The 19,039-nt window shown below is 43.4% G+C and overlaps 1 protein-coding gene across 2 annotated transcripts; it reads right to left on the bottom strand.

Annotated features, from left to right (window-relative positions):
- Nucleotides 1-2,775: 2,775 nt before the first annotated feature.
- On the bottom strand, nucleotides 2,776-7,727 carry LOC132208458 (zinc finger protein 892-like). 2 transcript variants are annotated; one of them, XR_009444541.1, is made up of 2 exons: nucleotides 7,432-7,727; nucleotides 2,776-3,956 (listed from the first exon to the last, which is right to left on the bottom strand). XR_009444541.1 is itself a non-coding variant. In XM_059644006.1 (2 exons), exons 1-2 carry the CDS (start codon nucleotides 7,518-7,520, stop codon nucleotides 3,704-3,706), a joined length of 309 nt encoding a protein of 102 aa, XP_059499989.1. In that variant the 5' UTR covers nucleotides 7,521-7,535; the 3' UTR covers nucleotides 2,776-3,703. The 2 variants fall into 2 exon arrangements, 1 of the variants encoding a protein (XP_059499989.1); XM_059644006.1 differs by having other exon boundaries at nucleotides 7,465-7,535.
- Between the last annotated feature and the right edge of the window lie 11,312 nt (nucleotides 7,728-19,039).

Raw genomic sequence — 19,039 nt, 5'->3', positions numbered from 1 at the left:
GGAGACGCTATCCTCAAATTGAGTGACTGCTGGCCACGCTGAGGGACATTGTACAGCAGGGAGAATAGTCAGTCATCATGAGCTATGAAGAGGGGATGTTGTGAACATCTGTACTGGACTGATGGATGGATTTTTGAAACTCCTTTTATCAGAGCTCAGAGTGGCTGGTACACACAGCAAAACTCAAATCAATTGAAATGATTATCTCTTCTGAATGGCTCGCTCTGGCTGATGGAGATTGATTTTACAAACTAACTCATAGAATTTCCACGGAGTAACCTCAGTTACATCACTCGATTCCAAGGGATTTCCTTAATTTTGAAACTATTCTCTGACATGGAACTTTTGAAATCTTTCCAGCTGCAGGTTCCAGCAGATTTTAATATTGTAATCAATAAGACTGTTTCAGGGCTAAATATTTTTTAATGAGTCATTAATAATTTAAGGATTTTATTGTTGTCCTGTGTTATTTGGGAGAGGTTCAATGTCTCTGCATCTGGAGTGACACCTTTGCTGTGGGATCTGAATCCATGTTCATCTATTGCTCTCTTTCACTGATGTTTGATGACTAGCATCGGAACGGTGGGCAGACGGCACACTCTGTGCTGTAAATCTGTATAACTCGGTCCATCTGTATGGCTTTATGACCCTTGCTTTCCTTGATCACCTCTCTGCCATTGTCAAACTTCCACTGCCTCCAATCATGCATGTATTTTAGATTCTGTTGCAGGCTATACATTTACTGTGTCTTCTCCCACTGCCCATCCCCTCACTATGTGCGACTGGCTTACCAGCATGATGTTCCCACATTATCTTTCACAGGAATTGTTTCTTAAGTGCAACAGTTCACCTGTTTTCCACTTCGGAGACAATATTAACAATCACATTCTGCAGCATTCCTCACCTCCACCTAAAGGTTGGGAGATTTTGGCAAACAGCATTTTCTTTTGTCTCTTCACAATAGATAACGCATTAGCCACAGCCAACCAGTTTGTGCTTACAGTGCTCAAATATTAATAGTGCCCAATTAATATTAATAACACCTCCTTCCACTCAACCAGACAGGGGCCAGCCCTTCTTTAGTTGAGGTCTCCAGTGATGCTTTGAAAAATCAGAGTCAATCTGTCTGCGTGAAATTTAAACAAAGTTTGGTCATCATCTAACTGGTGCATTTTCCTTTGCAATGCCTTGACCAATCAGAGTCTATTATTCGCCCAGGTCAGTACAGTATAAAACGTTTGCTCCCTTTCCATTGGTGCTTATTGTGAATGAACCGAAATGTGCAAGACAAAAAGCTTTGATGAAACTTGCCTTTTTTGCATACAGTTGGACATTATTGAACTGTTGTACATTGTTGTGGCTCGGCCTCTCTCACAATGCCACCACACAAGGCCTTATAGATGATTATGGAGGAACAATGTGTATTGTGGTTGATTAATTATTTCAATAAATAAAGAGAGGACAGAACTGTGAGCATCGGCCCCTTATAAAATGAGCTTTGTAAAGGGTAACATTGAGGAGCTAGGAAAGGGCAGGAGAGTTAAACAAATACTTTCCAACAATATTCACATTAGGGCATTCTTGCAACTTTAAAATACACAAAAATAGACAAGCAGCAAAAAGGGGAGGAAATAACCATAACAGGAGAAAACATACTGTGGTCAATGAAGTATTTCAAAAGATAAAAAGAGAAGAGAACTGTGAACATCGGCCCCTTAGAGAATGAGATTTGTCAGTGATAATGAGGAGCCAGGAAAGAGCAGGGGAGTTAAACAAATAATTTTAATCAATCTTCACAGTAGGGAACACTTACAACATTACAAAAAAATTGAGTAGTTCAGCAGCACAAAAGGGGAGGAAAGAACCATAATATTGATCAGAAGAGAAAAAGTATTTGGGAAAATAATAACCATTGACAAAGAAAATAGAGGTCGGCCGTTTGGTCATTCAAGCCTGCTCCAACATTTAACACGATCGTGGCTGATCATCCATCTGTTCCTGCTTTCTCTCCATACTTGGATTCCTTTCACCCCAACAATTATATCCAAATCCTTCTTAAATACATTCAATGTTTTGGCTTCAGGTGCTTTCTGTGGCAGATAATTCCAGAGGTGAGGAAATTTCTTCTTATCTCAGTCCTAAATAGCTTGTCGATGACAGGTTAAAGAGACACTAGGATCCCATCTTTATGCTCCCATGTATGCCCATATCCTAAAAGTCATGGTTCTGGACACCCTGTTTATTGAGAACAGCCTTCCTCTGTTTATCCTGTGGAGCCCTGTCGGAATTCTTTTGTTTCTATGAAAGACCACTCTTCTGAACTCGAGTGAATATAGTCCTAACTGATCCAGTCTTTCTTCACATGTCAGTCCTGTCATCCCAGGAATCATTCTGGTCAACCTTCATTGTACTCCATTCACAGCCAAAGCATTCTTCCACAAGAATAATGAGACCAAAATTGCACACAAGAATCCAGCTATGGGCTCACTGAGACCTGTGGAATCACAGAAGGACGTTCCTGCTCCTGTATCTGAATCCTCTTGTTAAGAAGGCCAAAAGAAACTAACTTGTGCTTGGGACATTTGAAAACAAAGTGTAAGTTTTGTGTTAAATACAAAGCTAATTTATTTGCCTTTTACTCAGAAAATAAAAACCTATATTTTCAGGAAAGTCAATTTAACATCAGTAGAAACAGACAACAATGAAATGTGTTCATTACTGAACATAATTAATAGCAAAATGCAACCACTGTGGTTATTTGTGAATTCACTCATGTTTTTGGGGGGGGGGGGGGGGGGTTGTCGGGTGTTTGAGTGAATCCCTTCCCACATTCAATGCAGGCGAACGACCTCCCTCCAGTCTGACATCACTGGCATACAATGAGGTGAAATGATCACCTGAACCCAGTTTGAAAGTGAAAGCACTGGAACGGTCTCTCACCTGTGTCAACACATTGATGGATCATCAATTGTTGAGGACTTTTAAAGCATTTTCTGCAATCTGAACATTCAAAGTTATTTCAATAATGTGAGCAAGTTAATGGAGGCTAATTGTTCAGAATCTTTATACCATTTCCCACATTCTCTGGTCAGAATTAACTTGCTCGTGTTTCAGCAGGTACAATGATCTGACGAATCTCTTCCTGCACATGAAGCAAGTGAACGGTATCTCCCCTGTGTGGATGCATTGGTGTACAGCGAGGTTACATATTCATCTGTACCCAGTCCCATCATGAGAGTATCTTATTGGGCTCTCAACAGTGTGAACATGTTGATGGGACATCAGTTCTCCAGAACATTTACAGCATTTCCTGCAGTCTGAACATTGAAAAAGGTCTCTCATTAGAATGAACTTTCTGGTGTTTCACCAGGTCAGATGAGTGAATGAAACACTTCCTACATATGGAATAGATGAACGGTCTCTCCCCAGTGTGAATGTGCTGGTGTATTGGGAGTTTAGATGATCGCTTGAGCCGAGTCGCACAGTGAGAGCACCTGAATGGTTTCTCACTAATGTGAGATATTAGTTCTCTCGAACTTTTCTCGCAATTCCTAGAGTGTGGATATTTTAAAGGTCTCTCCCCAGTGTGAACGTGCCGGTGAGTCAGCAGATGGGATGAGTGAGTGAATCCTTTCGCACACTCAGAGGAGATGAACTGCCTCTCTCTTATATGAACTTGCTGGTGTGTCAGCAGACTGGATGATCAAATGAATCCCTTTCCACAGTCAGGGCTGGTGAACGGTCTCTCTCCAGTGTGACCACACTGATGACTTTCCAGGGAAGATGGATATTTGAATTCCTTCTCACAGTCCTCACATTTCCATGGTTTCTCAGTGCGAACACTGGTTTTGGCTTCCATGATCAAAGCCTGATGATATTCAAGACATGATGAATTCAACATTTCGTTAGAATCTGCAGCGAGATTTGAGTTCACTGACTGCAAATGCTCCAACTTCCTGTAAAATGAATGACAGACAGTAAGAACGAAATGTGGCCCAGAGAGAAAAAGGCAGAACTTTAAAACTGGACTGAATACATCTGATCATTTGTGCGATAGACAGTGGACAATGCGACCATGAAAGCTCTTGGATTGTTATAACAATAGGACTGGTTCAGTATTAAGCTTCAGTGAAAGGAACTGGCTGCCAAATCTGGGGCTGCATAAAGGTGTTCTTTGTGGGAAAACTGAGAAATACGGAGAGCATTAATGGAGATGGGCTTCATATGGGCAGCACGGTGGATCGGTCGTTAGCACTGCAGCCTCACAGCACCAGGGACCTGGGTTCGATTCCAGCCTTGGGCGACTGTCTGTGGAGTTTGCACATTCTCCCTCTGTCTGTGTCGGTTTTCTCCCACAGTCAAAAGATGTGCAGGCTCGGTGGATTGGCCATGCTAAACTGCCCATAGTGTTCAGGGGTGTGTGGGTTATTGGGGGATGGGTCTGGGTCTGGGTGGGATGCTTCAAGGGGCGGTGTGGACTTGTTGGACCGAAGGACCTGTTTCCACACTGTAGGTAATCTAATTCATCTGCCAGTAATTCTAACAACCTCCCAAACTCACCAGACAGAAACACAAGATCAGGTGGTGCATGGGAAAACCATCACTTCCAGGACTCTGAGCAGCAGATTCAGACTGGAAAAGATTATTGACTTGCTCAATATGTCAGAATGCATTTTATTAAAAATTAAACCTGCTGAAAAAATAGGGACTCTGACAGTCAGAGTTTATTTTAGCCTCTAGTTCAGTTAGAATGTAATACTTTGCCAATGATTTTCTGTATCATATAACCTACTCTGCAAATAACATCTTTCTTCAGGCTATCTTCAAGGTTTTGCAAGAAGAAAATAAATGATGAATCATTTGTACCTTACACATTTTAATTACTGTCCTCACTGCTTATGACGGGGACTGTACCACATAGTGAATAGAAAATACAGATTGGGCTATTATTCTGCAGAAAAAAAATCCATTCCGTTTGCAAGCTGCGCCATGACTTTCATTTTAGCTTCCCAACCCAGACAAAATCCTCTGTTAAGAACAAAGAACAACATAGCACAGGAACCAGCCCTTCAGCACTCCAAGCCTATGCCTGCACATTCTAACCCTCCATGCTAAAAATGCCTTGATTCACAGGATCCACATTCCTCTCTTCCCTTCCTGTTCATGTATTCAGCCAGGTGCTTCTTGACTGCTGCTGCTGCGTCTGCTTCCATTGCCTCCTGTGGCAACACATTTCAGGAACTCAGCAACTTTTGTGTGAAAAGCTTGCCTTGCTTATCTCTTTCACACATTCCCCCTGCAGCTTGAACTTGTGTCCTCTGGTAATTTATCCCTCTGCCCTGGGGGAAAAAAGTCTCATACATTCCGCTCTATCCATGCCATTCACAATCTTATAAACTTCTCTCAGGCCACCCTCTCAACCTGCTGCGTCCCAGTGTAAACAAACCAAGTCTTTCCAACCTTTCTTCAATGCTAAACTCCCCCATAACCATGCAACATCCTGGGAAACCTATTCTATACCCTCTCCAAAGCATCCACATCCACATGTGGTGTCCAGAACTGAATGCAATATTCTAAGTGTGGCCTGACTAGAGTTCTACAAAGCAGCAGCATAACTTGCCTGTCCATATCGCCATTGCACCTTCCAATGAAGGCAGTCATCCCAAAGGCCTTTTATACTAAATTATCTACCTGCACCATCACTTTCAGTAGCCTGTGGACCTGCACACCCAGATCCTTCTGCATATCAATGTTCCTAAGAGTTCTGCCATTTACTCTATAATTTAAACCTGTACCTGACTTTCCAAATTACATCCCCTCATATCTGTCCAGATTAAACTACATGTCATCTTTCTGCCCATAACTCCAATTTATCTATACTCTGCTGTATCATCTGACAATCCTTCTCACTATCTGCAACTCTACCAACCTTTGTATTGTCCGCAAACTTATTGATTCGACCAGCCACGTGTTCTTCCAAGTTATTTATATAGACCAGAAACAGCAGAGGTCCCAGCACTGATTCCTGTGGAACACCACTAATCAAAACCCTCCATTCTGAAAAGTATCTTTCCACTGCTACACCCTGTCTTCGATGTAGCTATCTCTCCAGCTCATGTGACATCATCCTTTGTACCAGTTTGCCCTGATAGACTAGTGCGCCATTCTAATGAAGCTTGCACGACTTGAACGCACAGCAGCTTTCTTTCAATTTGACACTTTCCAATCTTCCAGATTGAATGTGGAATTCTGCAGTCCCTGAACCATCAAACAGTTATAAGGATCTGGAAAACTTGACCTGGAAATATGCTGGTACTAATGTCATGTTCAGATTGTTACTGCTCGTCGTCAATTCCCCACTCAGTGGAAATAGTTTCTCTGTAACTCCCCTGACAGTCACTAATCATATTCCCAAGACTTTGATCAAAAATATTTCTTATTAATCAATTTCCAGGGATACCTCTCTCAGAATGAAGTGATGTGTTTTAGCAGAAGGGATAGGAAGAGGCAATAACACAACACTAAAGAGTGTGCAGAGTCTGAGGGATTCACATGCACAGATATTTGAAAGTAATAAATAGATTAATTCGTCAAAGCAAATTTGATGTTGATTGATTTCAAAAAAATACTGAATCAGCATTTGAGAGAAAAATGCAAAGGTGCAGGGATAAAACAAGGGAATAGGACTGACTGGATTGCTCCAGACATTTGGCATGGGCTAAATGGTTTGCACTTTTTGATTTTTTTTAATATGGGCCTTCTTGTATTCTAAACCTACAGATTCAGTTATCAATCAGGTGAATCTGTGCTACATCCACTCCATAGTTGTTCGACCGTTCCTGACAGCAAGTCCGAGAACTAAAAACAGCTAATCAACTGTAATCTAACCACAGATAGTGTATCTCATTTTCTGATATCTCAAATCTTTTCCCACAGGCACACACACACACACATTCATACCTGAACGCTACCACATTCAGATGCTGATAGCATTCAGATACTCATCAATCGAGTTACTCTTTCACTCTTTCTGAGGTTCAAGTCGGCCAAATTCCTCTGCTGACATTGATCTGTAAGAGTGTAAAATCCATCACGATCAATCCAGGACAGAGATTCAGAACAGAAAAAGAAAAGCATTTCTCTTGGTTTGAAGTTGCTGTTCGTAAATCCTGCTCGCCTTCCCCTCGCCCCGTTCCCAACAAGTAAAGGACAAGCGCACTCTCCGCTTCCAGTTGGCCCCGGATAAAGATGGCGGGCTCACACGGCTCAGAAAACATTCGCGGCGCCCAGCCCTGCCTCGGCTAACAAAGGAATTCAGCAATTCCAATCTATTCGTGACAAAACCGGGGTCGGTATTTTTCAATTCAGTGACGGTAGCTACTGTCAGATTTTATAAAGCCTCTCCGCCCACTTCGTGGAATACTCACTCACTTGATTTCTAATTTTCACCTTTCAAATCCTTACCGCGCCTGTTCCTCATCCGATTCCTCCGGCTCTCCTTTGCCTCCGGTACTGCGCATGTTTGAAACGCTTCAGATTGCGCGCGCACCAGTGGGCGTATACATTCAGAGATAATGGGGACTGCAGATGCTGGTGAATCCGAGATAACTCGTGTGGGTCTGAAATATTAGCTCTTGTGCTCCTAAAATGCTTCTTGGCCTGCTGTGTTCATCCAGCTCCACACTTTGTCATCTGGGCAAATGCATTCCCACCCAGAATGCTGGGAAAAACACGCTGCCATTGAGCAGCAATATTGATACAACGAAGATATGAAGGAATATGCCAGGACGAAAGATACAGGAATCCATTGATACAAGTGCATGGTCCCTGTCTGTCCTGGTTCTAATAAACAGCAGAACAAAGAGATATGAACACACACTCAACGGATAAAGTGAACAAAATATACACCTTTCCTGTGTAGAATATTTGAATTTCGCCGCAAGAAGAATTCATTTATTGGTGATAAAATCATTTCAAATTTCAAAGCTGAACGATGTCAGGTAGGAAAACTAAATAAATCCGTTCTCACACTGAAGTGTGAAGAGTCTTCCTGTGCGGTGACTGTGCTGATACGTCAGTAGTTTAAGATGTTCAGGCAAGCGTGAAATGTTACACACGAGCTTCAGAAGAGACTGAGATGTCAATCACTTCCTGTAATGAGTTTCATTGTCTCAGCACTCTTTGAATAAACAAAAGCAGACTCAATCAACTCGAAATATTCAGCAACAGTTGAAAGAGAAATGCACTTTATATTACATGACTTCTCTGCATCAGTCCACAGAAAGGGAAAATTAACTCTTTTTCTCAAGCCAGGGACTTATCATCAAGACTGAATATTTCCAATATCTTCTTGTTTTATACTCAGTCAAAGAACTGATTTCTGAATTGTACAATCAATTCATTTGTGACTCGTATCTTTTTTTTGTGTCCACACATTAGTGGAAACATCTTCCGTGTTTAATCTGTCCGTCAGGCTTAGCACAGGAGTTAGATGACAGCTCCAAGAACAAATCAAATCAGCACGGCTATCCTTTGTTTTAAGATGTTACTTTTCTTTTCTCTGCAAAGAGAAAGAGCGTCCAGAAATGATGCTTGCCTTGTGGGGAGAGAAGATTTCGGAGACACAGTAAAGGAATACAAGTCCAAAGAACTGGACACTATCGTGGCTTGGGCGAACAAGTGACAGGTATCATTTGCTACATATAAATGGCAAGCAATGACATTCTCAAATAAGACAAAATATAATCACATTTCTTTGACATTCAATGGCATTACCGTCACTAAATGCCCCACTGTTAACATGCAGGTGGATCCCATTTACCAGAAACTCAACTGGACTTACCAGTTATACACAGTGAATACAAGTGTGAGTCAAAACCGATGAAATACTGCTGTGAGTAACTCACCTGCTGACTTCCCAAAGCCTGTCCATCTTCCATAAAAGTGAAATGGAATAACTTCCCACTGGATGGGTGTAACTGCGTTAAGACTGAAGAAGCTTGAGACCATCCAAGACAATGCAAACCACATCACTGGCACTACACCCATAAACATCCACCCCCTCCACCACCAACCTTCAGTTACACCAATGGGTTTTGGGTCAGCTGATACACAGGAAAACCAATGACCACCATTCCCCCTGCTGATCGCTCAGTATCCTGACTTGGAAATGTATCGCAATTCTTTCACAGTTGCTGTGTCAAAATTCTGGAATTCCCTCCCAAACAACATAGTGGGGCGAATTATAAAACTAAGACTGCTGCAGTTCAAGAAGCCAGCTCACCACCACTCCCTCAAGGACAATGAGGGATGGGCAATAAATGCTGGCTAGCTACCAACATTCACATCCCACAAACAAATTAACAAAAAAACATTGGTGGGCTGCTATCTAAGATGAAGGAGGTAGTTTTTTTATATGAATGCTAAATATATTGATGGTCAACAAGAGAGTCAAAAGGTTATTATGATAAATAGCTTGTGGAGTTGAAGCTACACTCAGTTCAGACATGATTTTATTTAATGACCAAGCAGGCGAGAGTGGCTAAATGGCACATATCTGCTCCTAGTGCTGACATGTACATGTATAGTCATATTGAAGCTATTCACAGACATTCGGGTGTAAGCTCAAAAGATCAAAATTTAAGTAAAAGCTGAGACATTTGACTGAATGAAATGAGACGTCTGTTATCTGCTTGGGATGCTTTTCCTAAATGGGTCCCTGTTAAGCAAGTGTGGTGTCAGGAAGAGACCGTGAAAACAAGAGCTGGAGATCAATTTATTTTGAAAGGGAGAGAAAAAAGGAATGCACTTCCCGGCATTCTCCAGGTGATGGTGTTTCTCCTCATCTCAGTCCTAAAATATTTACCCCATATCCTTAAACTGTAGCCCCTTGTTCTGTAATTCCCCATCATTGGAACATCCTTCCTGCATCTAACTTGTCCAGTCCTGTTTGGAATTTGGAGATTTCAATGTGATCCCCTCATTCTTCTATACTCCGTTGAATACAATTTTAACTGACTCAATCTCTCTTCATACGTTATTCCTACCATCCCAGGAGTCAAGTTGGTAAACACGTGCTGAACGCCGTCGAAAGGAAGAACACTTTTTTTCAGATAGGCATGCCAAAACTGTACACAATATAACAGGTGTGGACTTACTTAGGCCCTGTGTAACTGCAGCAAAGCATTCTTGTTCCTTTATTTGGATCCTCACTCTGTGAAGGCCAACAGATAATTTGTTTCCTTACTGCCTGCTGCACTTGTGCACTTACTGTCAGCAACTGGTGCGCAAGGATCCTCTGGTCTCATTGACACTCCCATGTGCCATTCAAACGATAATCTGCCTTGTTTTTTTTATTGCTACAAGATGGATAAGCTTACATTTATCCAAATATAACGTAACCAATATTAATTTTCACTTACAAAGCTTCTCCAAATCACACTGCAACATGCATGCACCCAGCTTTGTGCCATCTAAAAAGTTTGAAAAATTATATTTAGTTTCCTCATCTAAATCAGCAACGCACATTGTGAACAGCTGGGGTTCAAGAACAGATCCCTGTTATACCCCACGAGTTACTGTCTGACATTGTGAACAGCTGGGGTTCAAGAACAGACCCCTGTTATACCCCACTAGTTACTGTCTGCCATTGGGCAAAAGACACATTTACTTTGAATCCACGTTGACAACGTGCTGACCAGTTTCATAACCAACTCATTACACTCACCCCAATCCCATGCATTTCAACCGTACACATTAATCTCTAATCGCTTCTTCAAAGGTCTTCATAAAACCTAAGAAACACATCTACTGGGTCACCATGATCAACTCCACTTGTGACATCCTGAAAGGCAGTCATCAGATTTGTCAAGAATGATTTCCCTTTTGCAAATCTATGGAGACTGTTTGCTTCTGTTATTGTATTCTGCGTACTGTGCTCCAAAATTCTTGGCAATGGAATTGTGCATCTTCCATAAGATTTATCTCAAACTCACTGGTCCATAATTAAAGGGTTTTTCTCTTCCCTTTTAAATCTTATGATTACAGTAACTACCCTGTAGTCTGGAGGGACTGTCAAAGTGTCAAAGAAATTGTGGAAGAGAGCCAGCAATGCATCCATTATTTTGAAGACCCCTTCTTTCAGTCAACTGGGAATGTATGAGCTTTTGATCCCATCAATTTGTCTAAAATCATTTCTTGTGCCATTATAAATTCCCCCGTTTCTGACTGGAATAGACCTATATTAGTTACAACCAATCCTTTCCCCTTTATATACACACAGAATGTTTCCAGTCAGTTGTTACATGCCTGCAAGTTTACTCTCATACTCAACTTCCCCTTTTTATTTAATCTCTTGGTCTTCCTTTGCTAACTTCTAGCCCGGTCCCAATTCTGAGATCTATTTGTTTGCTTGCCAATCTGAATGCCTTTTTTTGCATCTAACATTGACTTTAACTTGCCACTTACGCCATGGTTTGGCTGTTCTTTTTCCTTGTCCTCTTGCAGCATACAGGAATGACATTTTTTTGTCGTTCACTGATTCACTCTTTGAATGTTTGCCATTGTTGTATCACTATCATGTGAGAAACATTTCTCAATCCATTATACCCAACCTCATGAAGAATTCTGTTATTTTATGGTCATTCATCCCCAAATGGTCTTTCACGATGACATTGTCGATTATTCATTTCTCATTCCTTAAATACCCCAATCTAAATGTACTTTTCACTCGTTGGTTCCACAAACTATTCATCAAGAAAACCATCCTGTACACACTATACTAATTGCCCATCCATGGTATTGTGGCTATTTTTATTCACCATATCTGTGTGAAGAGTAACATCTCTGACAACGATAGATATTGTTTTGCCACATGCATCTCTGATTTCCTGCTTAAAGCCATCTCAACATCATCACTACAGTTTGGTGCTCCATATAACACTCTTACTTCCTTGTTTCTCAATTATCCACACGTAGATTCTATCATGCATGAGTTAGTATCTTTCATCAATAATATGTGCATGTCCACTTTAAACAGTAATACAATTGCATCACCGTTCAGGAACTGGATTGCAATTACTCTGAACGAATTACACAACTTTGGAGACATCAACAAGGCATACTACCAAAAAAAAATTGAAGCCAGAGGGATCCAATACATCCCGATTCTATGGACACCCCAAGGTACACAAACCAGGGGTCCCTCTCAGACCCATTGTCCCACTATCAGGCACACCAACATATAGACTTGCCAATGAACTACAACAAATTGAAATACCTTGTGGGCAATGCTACCCACTCACATTCACTCATCCCAGGAATTCCTCAATATCATTAAGGACAGCAGGAGAGAAGATGATAAAGTAGGCAGGCACCCCAGAGACCGACAACCTCAATAAAGAAGCCAACATGAAACTACTAGATCTGTGCCTCACAACACACTTCACCGTCAATGACAACATATGCAAAAAAAACAATCAGGACTGATTGCAGAAGCAGTAATGCAAAGGTTAAAATGGACAGCACTCCCCATTGGTTCGAACTAATTGGCTGATTCCAGCTCGTTGCCAAAACATCAAAACAAGCCTAAGGTTTCCTATCACACAGTTAATTGATACACGTTTCCGTTTTAGAACTGGCTGTGCATCATCAGCTACATGCAGACACATTTTTTTCTCTCTCTGTATATATCCCTAAGCTAAGAAAAGCACTTTACCTCTTAATGAGGCCATGCACACTTGACCCATCCATTATTTTACAACAAATTCCAGATGCCTGCCTTCAAATTCACGATTTGAGTTGGTGAGCTTTCAGCTGTGATGAGTGGAAAAAAAAATCCACACTCTCTCCACTGTGGCTGCATTGGTGTTTTGACATTTTAGACGAATCTTCACAGACTCTTCCACACAGAGAGAAAACGTGTGCTTCTCCCCAGTATGAATGGTGTTTCTTCCTTCAGTGTTCAAAATCTTTTAACAATTTGGTTATGATAAAGACAGAGACTGTCAGATCTGGATATGGTTTCATCTGCATCTTAAATTGCAAACCAACCTTTCAAACAGAAAAGAAAAAGACAGGAGAAAACAGAAGAACACACACGGGTTGCGAAATTGAGAGAAATTAATCTGGCCATTTGTGAAACCAAGACTTGGGGAAAAAATTAAAATTTAAACTGTATGAGTACCATAAAAATCAGTCAGTATTTACAGAAAACTACAGAGGTGGGAGATTCGGAAGTCAACGAGCTTTCTCCCCAAAAATTTGATCTCTTTACTCCTCAGAACTAAGAACAAATGGAGAAACAAAATGCTGTAAATACTCAGTAGTTCTGGCAGCATCTGAAATTGTCCTTTTCCATCGATTAATAACCTCGAGCTTCAGTCTCAAGTTCTGTAGTTGCCTCCTTAAACATCTCCAACTCTCCCTCCTTTTCAAAATTGCCCTTCAAAAGCTGATACATGGAACAAAGTTCTTGATCATCAGCTTTATGTCTCTTGGTGGCAAATCCTGCGATATCATATGTCTGTGAAATTCCAGCGAGCATTTCGTTGTACTGAGATTGCTACATAAATGTCAATTTTGTTGGGTAACTTATACACCTATCAGTGTTCGTTCATCGTTACGGTGTGAGAATTCTCAAAAGAATGTATATGGATGCTCATCGTTCACGTGGCCCGCTCTTACCTGCTCAACAGACTCCTGGTGATTGACCATATTCCCTGGTCTCTTGCTCCTTAAACTTGTCCTCATTCAAGAATGGAGTTTTATTTAAAAAAAATAGCTAGTGGAGTAAAATGGAGTTAGCAGTTCATTTATTTTTAAAGATTTGTTACAATAACTGCAGAAGAAACATTGATAAAACATCACCCGTTTAAAATTATATTACTCACAGTGACCACCTACAGGTACATTAGAAGGATGCAGAAAGAATGGAGTTTAGAAACGCTTACCAACACAGCTCCAGTAAAAGAGCCATGAGAGGAGGAGAAAGAGGAGCAGGGAAGATGCCTACACTTATATCACTCAAAACCTGTTCCTGGAACCACTTCAACCCCGCCCAGCTGAGAGAGCCATTTGTCAGCTGGCAACTTCCTGAAGCTTGACCCAGTCCTGTTCAGGAGTGGGTCAGACCAAGATGAGCCTCTGTAACCATTTAGGTGGGACGGAGGAGTGGGGGGGAATCGGTGTTGGATGATCTCCTGCCCTGTTTCTTATCCCAAATTGACCCACCCTCACCATCCCCATGGCCCTGTAAACACAGACTGTAGATACCTGATGGGCCTTGGTGTGCAGACTCAGTCTGGGCATTTCTGGTGCAGAACAACAACAACTGTTCTGTCCTCATTCTCTGGATTGTTCCCATTTCTCCATTCCCAGTGAGTTATACATTATGCTGTTGCTCCCGCCCCCGCTACTTATTCTGGCCGCTCTTCTCCATTTCTGTGGTAGTCATAGAAACTTCAAAACTAGCAGCAAGTACAGACCACTCGTCCCTTCATGCCTGTTCTGCTCACCAGTATGATTACGGCTGATTGTCCAGGTCAGGAACCCCATATCCTTCGATTCCTTTGGCCTTCAGAACTATACCTAACTCCTCCTGGAAAACAGTGAGCGTATTCGACTCAGCCATGTCCTGTTGCAAACAATTTCACGCACTCGGCATTTTCTGAGTTAAAAGAAAATCTTCTCACCTCAGTCCAAATGGTTTTCATCTGGTCCTTTTCTTTATGTTATCTCACTGATTGTCTTTACTTTGCATTCGGGGTTGCTAACGGCCTAGTCACGGCCTTCATCTGGACACTTCTTTTATCTCTTTACTTCTGCACCATCATCCCCTCTGATTTTGCAACGCGAACCCTTTTGTCAGTCAATAATTCCTGCTCTTCACCCACTCATTCCTTTTGTTCACTGTCACCCTCCACTCCTTGCTCACTGGCCTGAACATTCACTCAGTTTCTGTTCCCACAGACGTGGCTGGATTCATGGTCCACATATCCAGAGCCACAAAAGGGACCCTTCGACCCATTGAGTCTGTCCCAATCAAAACACCAACAGACTAACTGCTGTAATCCCTTTTCCAGCACCTGACCCGCTTCCAATTCTTTGGCATTTCAGGTATATACCTGAATACTTCTTAAGTGTACTGAGGATTTCTGCACCTACCACACTTGCAGGCAATGAGTTCCAGATTCTCATTGCACTTCGGTGAAAAAAAGTCTCCCATTTTTGCTAAACTTTCAGTCCTTTACTTCAGTTCATGCCCCCAGTCATTGATGCCTCCAACAAGGGGAGCTATTCGTGCTGCCTCTTCTGTCTATGTCCCTCATCACTTTTACACATCTCAATTATGTCCCCTCTCACTTCTCTCTGCTCCAAAGAAACTAACCCCAAACTTTGTGGGCTGTGTGGTTCCCTGCTGATGGAGAGTGATTCGATTCTACCCTGCCAGACATTCTGGGGAGGAGGATCTGCCATTGCCAACAAATACTTCCTGCACACCCAAATCAACGCTGAGGTAGGCCATAGTCCCTCATTCGCTAGAGACCCCAAGTCTGCATCCTGTAAGTGGGAATGGGAGAAACGGCAAGAAAAATGGGGAACGAAATAAATCTAACACTTGCAGAGAACTGAAATCCATCAACCCGACCAATACAGGGCCAGACAGTTCAGAAACGCTCACCAATTCGAAATCCCAGGCTCAATATCCCCACAGGCCTGTCACTCACACCTGAATTCCTGCCCAGTTCAGAGCAAACCTCCATCTCACAGCTTCCAGATCCTTAATGCAGCCATGCCGAGGAGTGGGATAGTTCAAAGTGAGTACCTCAATACCTCACTGAGATCTTCTTTCACTGACCCAATCATATACTTTTTTTCCCGTTGCTCCCTTCCTAGTGATTCCAACCTCCTGCAGTGGTCCCTGTCTCGCAGTTTAATGAAAGAAAATCCTCCCCATTCCTCTGGTGATCTTGTTGGAGTGGGGGGAGAGCTGCATCAGACTGTGTCCTGATTTGCTGATTGTCACTCAAATTCACGATTAGTCTTTCAGATTTAAACCATCGGCAGTGTTTTCCAGTTCTCTCATCCTAAAAATGGCCTAAATCATTTAATTTGTCTGTAATTGTTAGCCTCCTCAGAAACTGTGATTAATTTTCGAGCTCTTTCTCAGTTGGGAGATGATTCCGATGTCGTTGGAATGTAACCACCTCCCCGATTCGATCACAGTCCTTGGTAGTAATAGGAAATCCTCAGTAAACATAAATGGAAACTGTGTGGAGGGTAGAAGATAGATAGAGAACAGATATAATGCAAAATAATTTTTTAAAAAACCGGAGGAACTGTGGATGCTGTAAATCAGGAACAAAAAGAAAATGTTGCTGGAATAGTTCAGCAAGCCTGGCAGCATCTGTGAAGAAGAAAACCAAATCAGAGCTAACATTTTAGGTCCAGTGACCCTTCGCAAAAATCTAAAGAACTGCAGATGCCATAAATCAGGAACAAAAACAAGTTGCTGGAAAAGCTGACCAGGTTTGGCAGCCTCTGTGAAGAAGAGTCAGAGTAAACGTTCTGAGTCTGTTGACCAGAGAAAGGGTGAGTATGGATGGACAATGCTTTTCAAAATGTGAAATATCTAAGTGGCTTGGTATCGTGCTAATGAAGATCAACAGCATCCTGACTCGTGTGGAATTCTGGGTCAAAAATCAAGCTCTGACCAAAATACGAGCTGGAGCAGAACAGCTACTGTAATAAACTGAAACAATTTCATTTCTGACAAAGAGCCACTGAATTTGAAATTGTAACTTCCACTGAATTTGAAATTGTTACTTCTTTCTCTGTTCTGATGCTGCCACACCTCCAGCATTTCCCTGGCAATTTCTTTTTCTGTTCCAGCAAAACGTTTGCTCTGTTATTGATAATTGGCCAACACCTTCATAAATGCCTTTGGTTGGCGAGACACCTTCACCTGAATAACGCTGTAATGCTATCGATCCATTTTCTAGCTTAAGATGCAAATACCAATTCCTACTAGCTGATGGATGCAGAAAAACCCACAGTTCCAAAAGGCACAGAAACCGCTCTCAGTACAATAGAGATAATGGGAACTGCAGATGCTGGAGATTCCAAGATAACAAAATGTGAGGCTGGATGAACACAGCAGGCCAAGCAGCATCTCAGGAGCACAAAAGCTGACGTTTCGGGCCTAGACCCTTCATCAGAGAGGGGGATGAGGGGAGGGAACTGGAATAAATAGGGAGAGAGGGGGAGGCGGACCGAAGATGGAGAGAAAAGAAGATAGGTGGAGAGAGTGTAGGTGGGGAGGTAGGGAGGGGATAGGTCAGTCCAGGGAAGACGGACAGGTCACGGAGGTGGGATGAGGTTAGTAGGTAGCTGGGGGTGCGGCTTGGGGTGGGAGGAAGGGATGGGTGAGAGGAAGAACCGGTTAGGGAGGCAGAGACAGGTTGGACTGGTTTTGGGATGCAGTGGGTGGGGGGGGGGAAGAGCTGGGCTGGTTGTGTGGTGCAGTGGGGGGAGGGGATGAACTGGGCTGGTTTAGGGATGCAGTAGGGGAAGGGGAGATTTTGAAACTGGTGAAGTCCACATTGATACCATATGGCTGCAGGGTTCCCAGGCGGAATATGAGTTGCTGTTCCTGCAACCTTCGGGTGGCATCATTGTGGCAGTGCAGGAGGCCCATGATGGACATGCCATCAAGAGAATGGGAGGGGGAGTGGAAATGGTTTGCGACTGGGAGGTGCAGTTGTTTGTTGCGAACTGAGCGGAGGTGTTCTGCAAAGCGGTCCCCAAGCCTCCGCTTGGTTTCCCCAATGTAGAGGAAGCCGCACCGGGTACAGTGGATGCGGTATACCACATTGGCAGATGTGCAGGTGAACCTCTGCTTGATGTGGAATGTCATCTTGGGGCCTGGGATGGGGGTAAGGGAGGAGGTGTGGGGACAAGTGTAGCATTTCCTGCGGTTGCAGGGGAAGGTGCCGGGTGTGGTGGGGTTGGAGGGCAGTGTGGAGCGAACAAGGGAGTCACGGAGAGAGTGGTCTCTCCGGAAAGCAGACAGGGGAGGGGATGGAAAAATGTCTTGGGTGGTGGGGTCGGATTGTAAATGGCGGAAGTGTCGGAGGATAATGCGTTGTATCCGGAGGTTGGTAGGGTGGTGTGTGAGAACAAGGGGGATCCTCTTGGGGCGGTTGTGGTGGGGGCGGGGTGTGAGGGATGTGTCGCGGGAGACGCGGTCAAGGGCGTTCTCGATCACCGTGGGGGGAAAGTTGCGGTCCTTAAAGAACTTGGACATCTGGGATGTGCGGGAGTGGAATGTCTTATCGTGGGAGCAGATGCGGCGGAGGCAGAGGAATTGGGAATAGGGGATAGAATTTTTGCAGGAGGGTGGGTGGGAGGAGGTGTATTCTAGGTAGCTGTGGGAGTCGGTGGGCTTGAAATGGACATCAGTTACAAGCTGGTTGCCTGAGATGGAGACTGAGAGGTCCAGGAAGGTGAGGGATGTGCTGGAGATGGCCCAGCCCTCCGCTCCCTCCGCTCCAACCCCAACCTCACCATCAAACCCGCAGACAAGTGTGGCGCAGTGGTAGTATGGCGCACTGACCTCTACATCGCCGAGGCCAGACGCCAACTCTCCGACACCACCTTCTACCGCCTCCTCGATCATGACCCCACACCCGAGTACCAAACCATCATCTCCAACACCATTCACGACCTCATCACCTCAGGGGACCTCCCACCCACAGCCTCCAACCTCATTGTTCCCCAACCCCGCACGGCCCGTTTCTATCTCCTTCCCAAAATCCACAAACCTGTCTGCCCTGGTCGACCCATCGTCTCAGCCTGCTCCTGCCCCACCGAACTCATCTCCACCTATCTGGACTCCATTTTCTTCCCTTTGGTCCAGGAACTCCCCACCTACGTCCGTGACACCACCCATGCCCTCCACCTCCTCCATGACTTCCAATTCCCTGGCCCCCAACACCTCATATTCACCATGGACGTCCAGTCCCTGTACACCTGCATTCCG

The sequence above is a fragment of the Stegostoma tigrinum genome, unplaced genomic scaffold, assembly GCF_030684315.1.
Source record: "Stegostoma tigrinum isolate sSteTig4 unplaced genomic scaffold, sSteTig4.hap1 scaffold_401, whole genome shotgun sequence".
NCBI lineage: Eukaryota > Metazoa > Chordata > Chondrichthyes > Orectolobiformes > Stegostomatidae > Stegostoma > Stegostoma tigrinum.
This window is presented reverse-complemented; position numbering and strand designations above follow the sequence as displayed.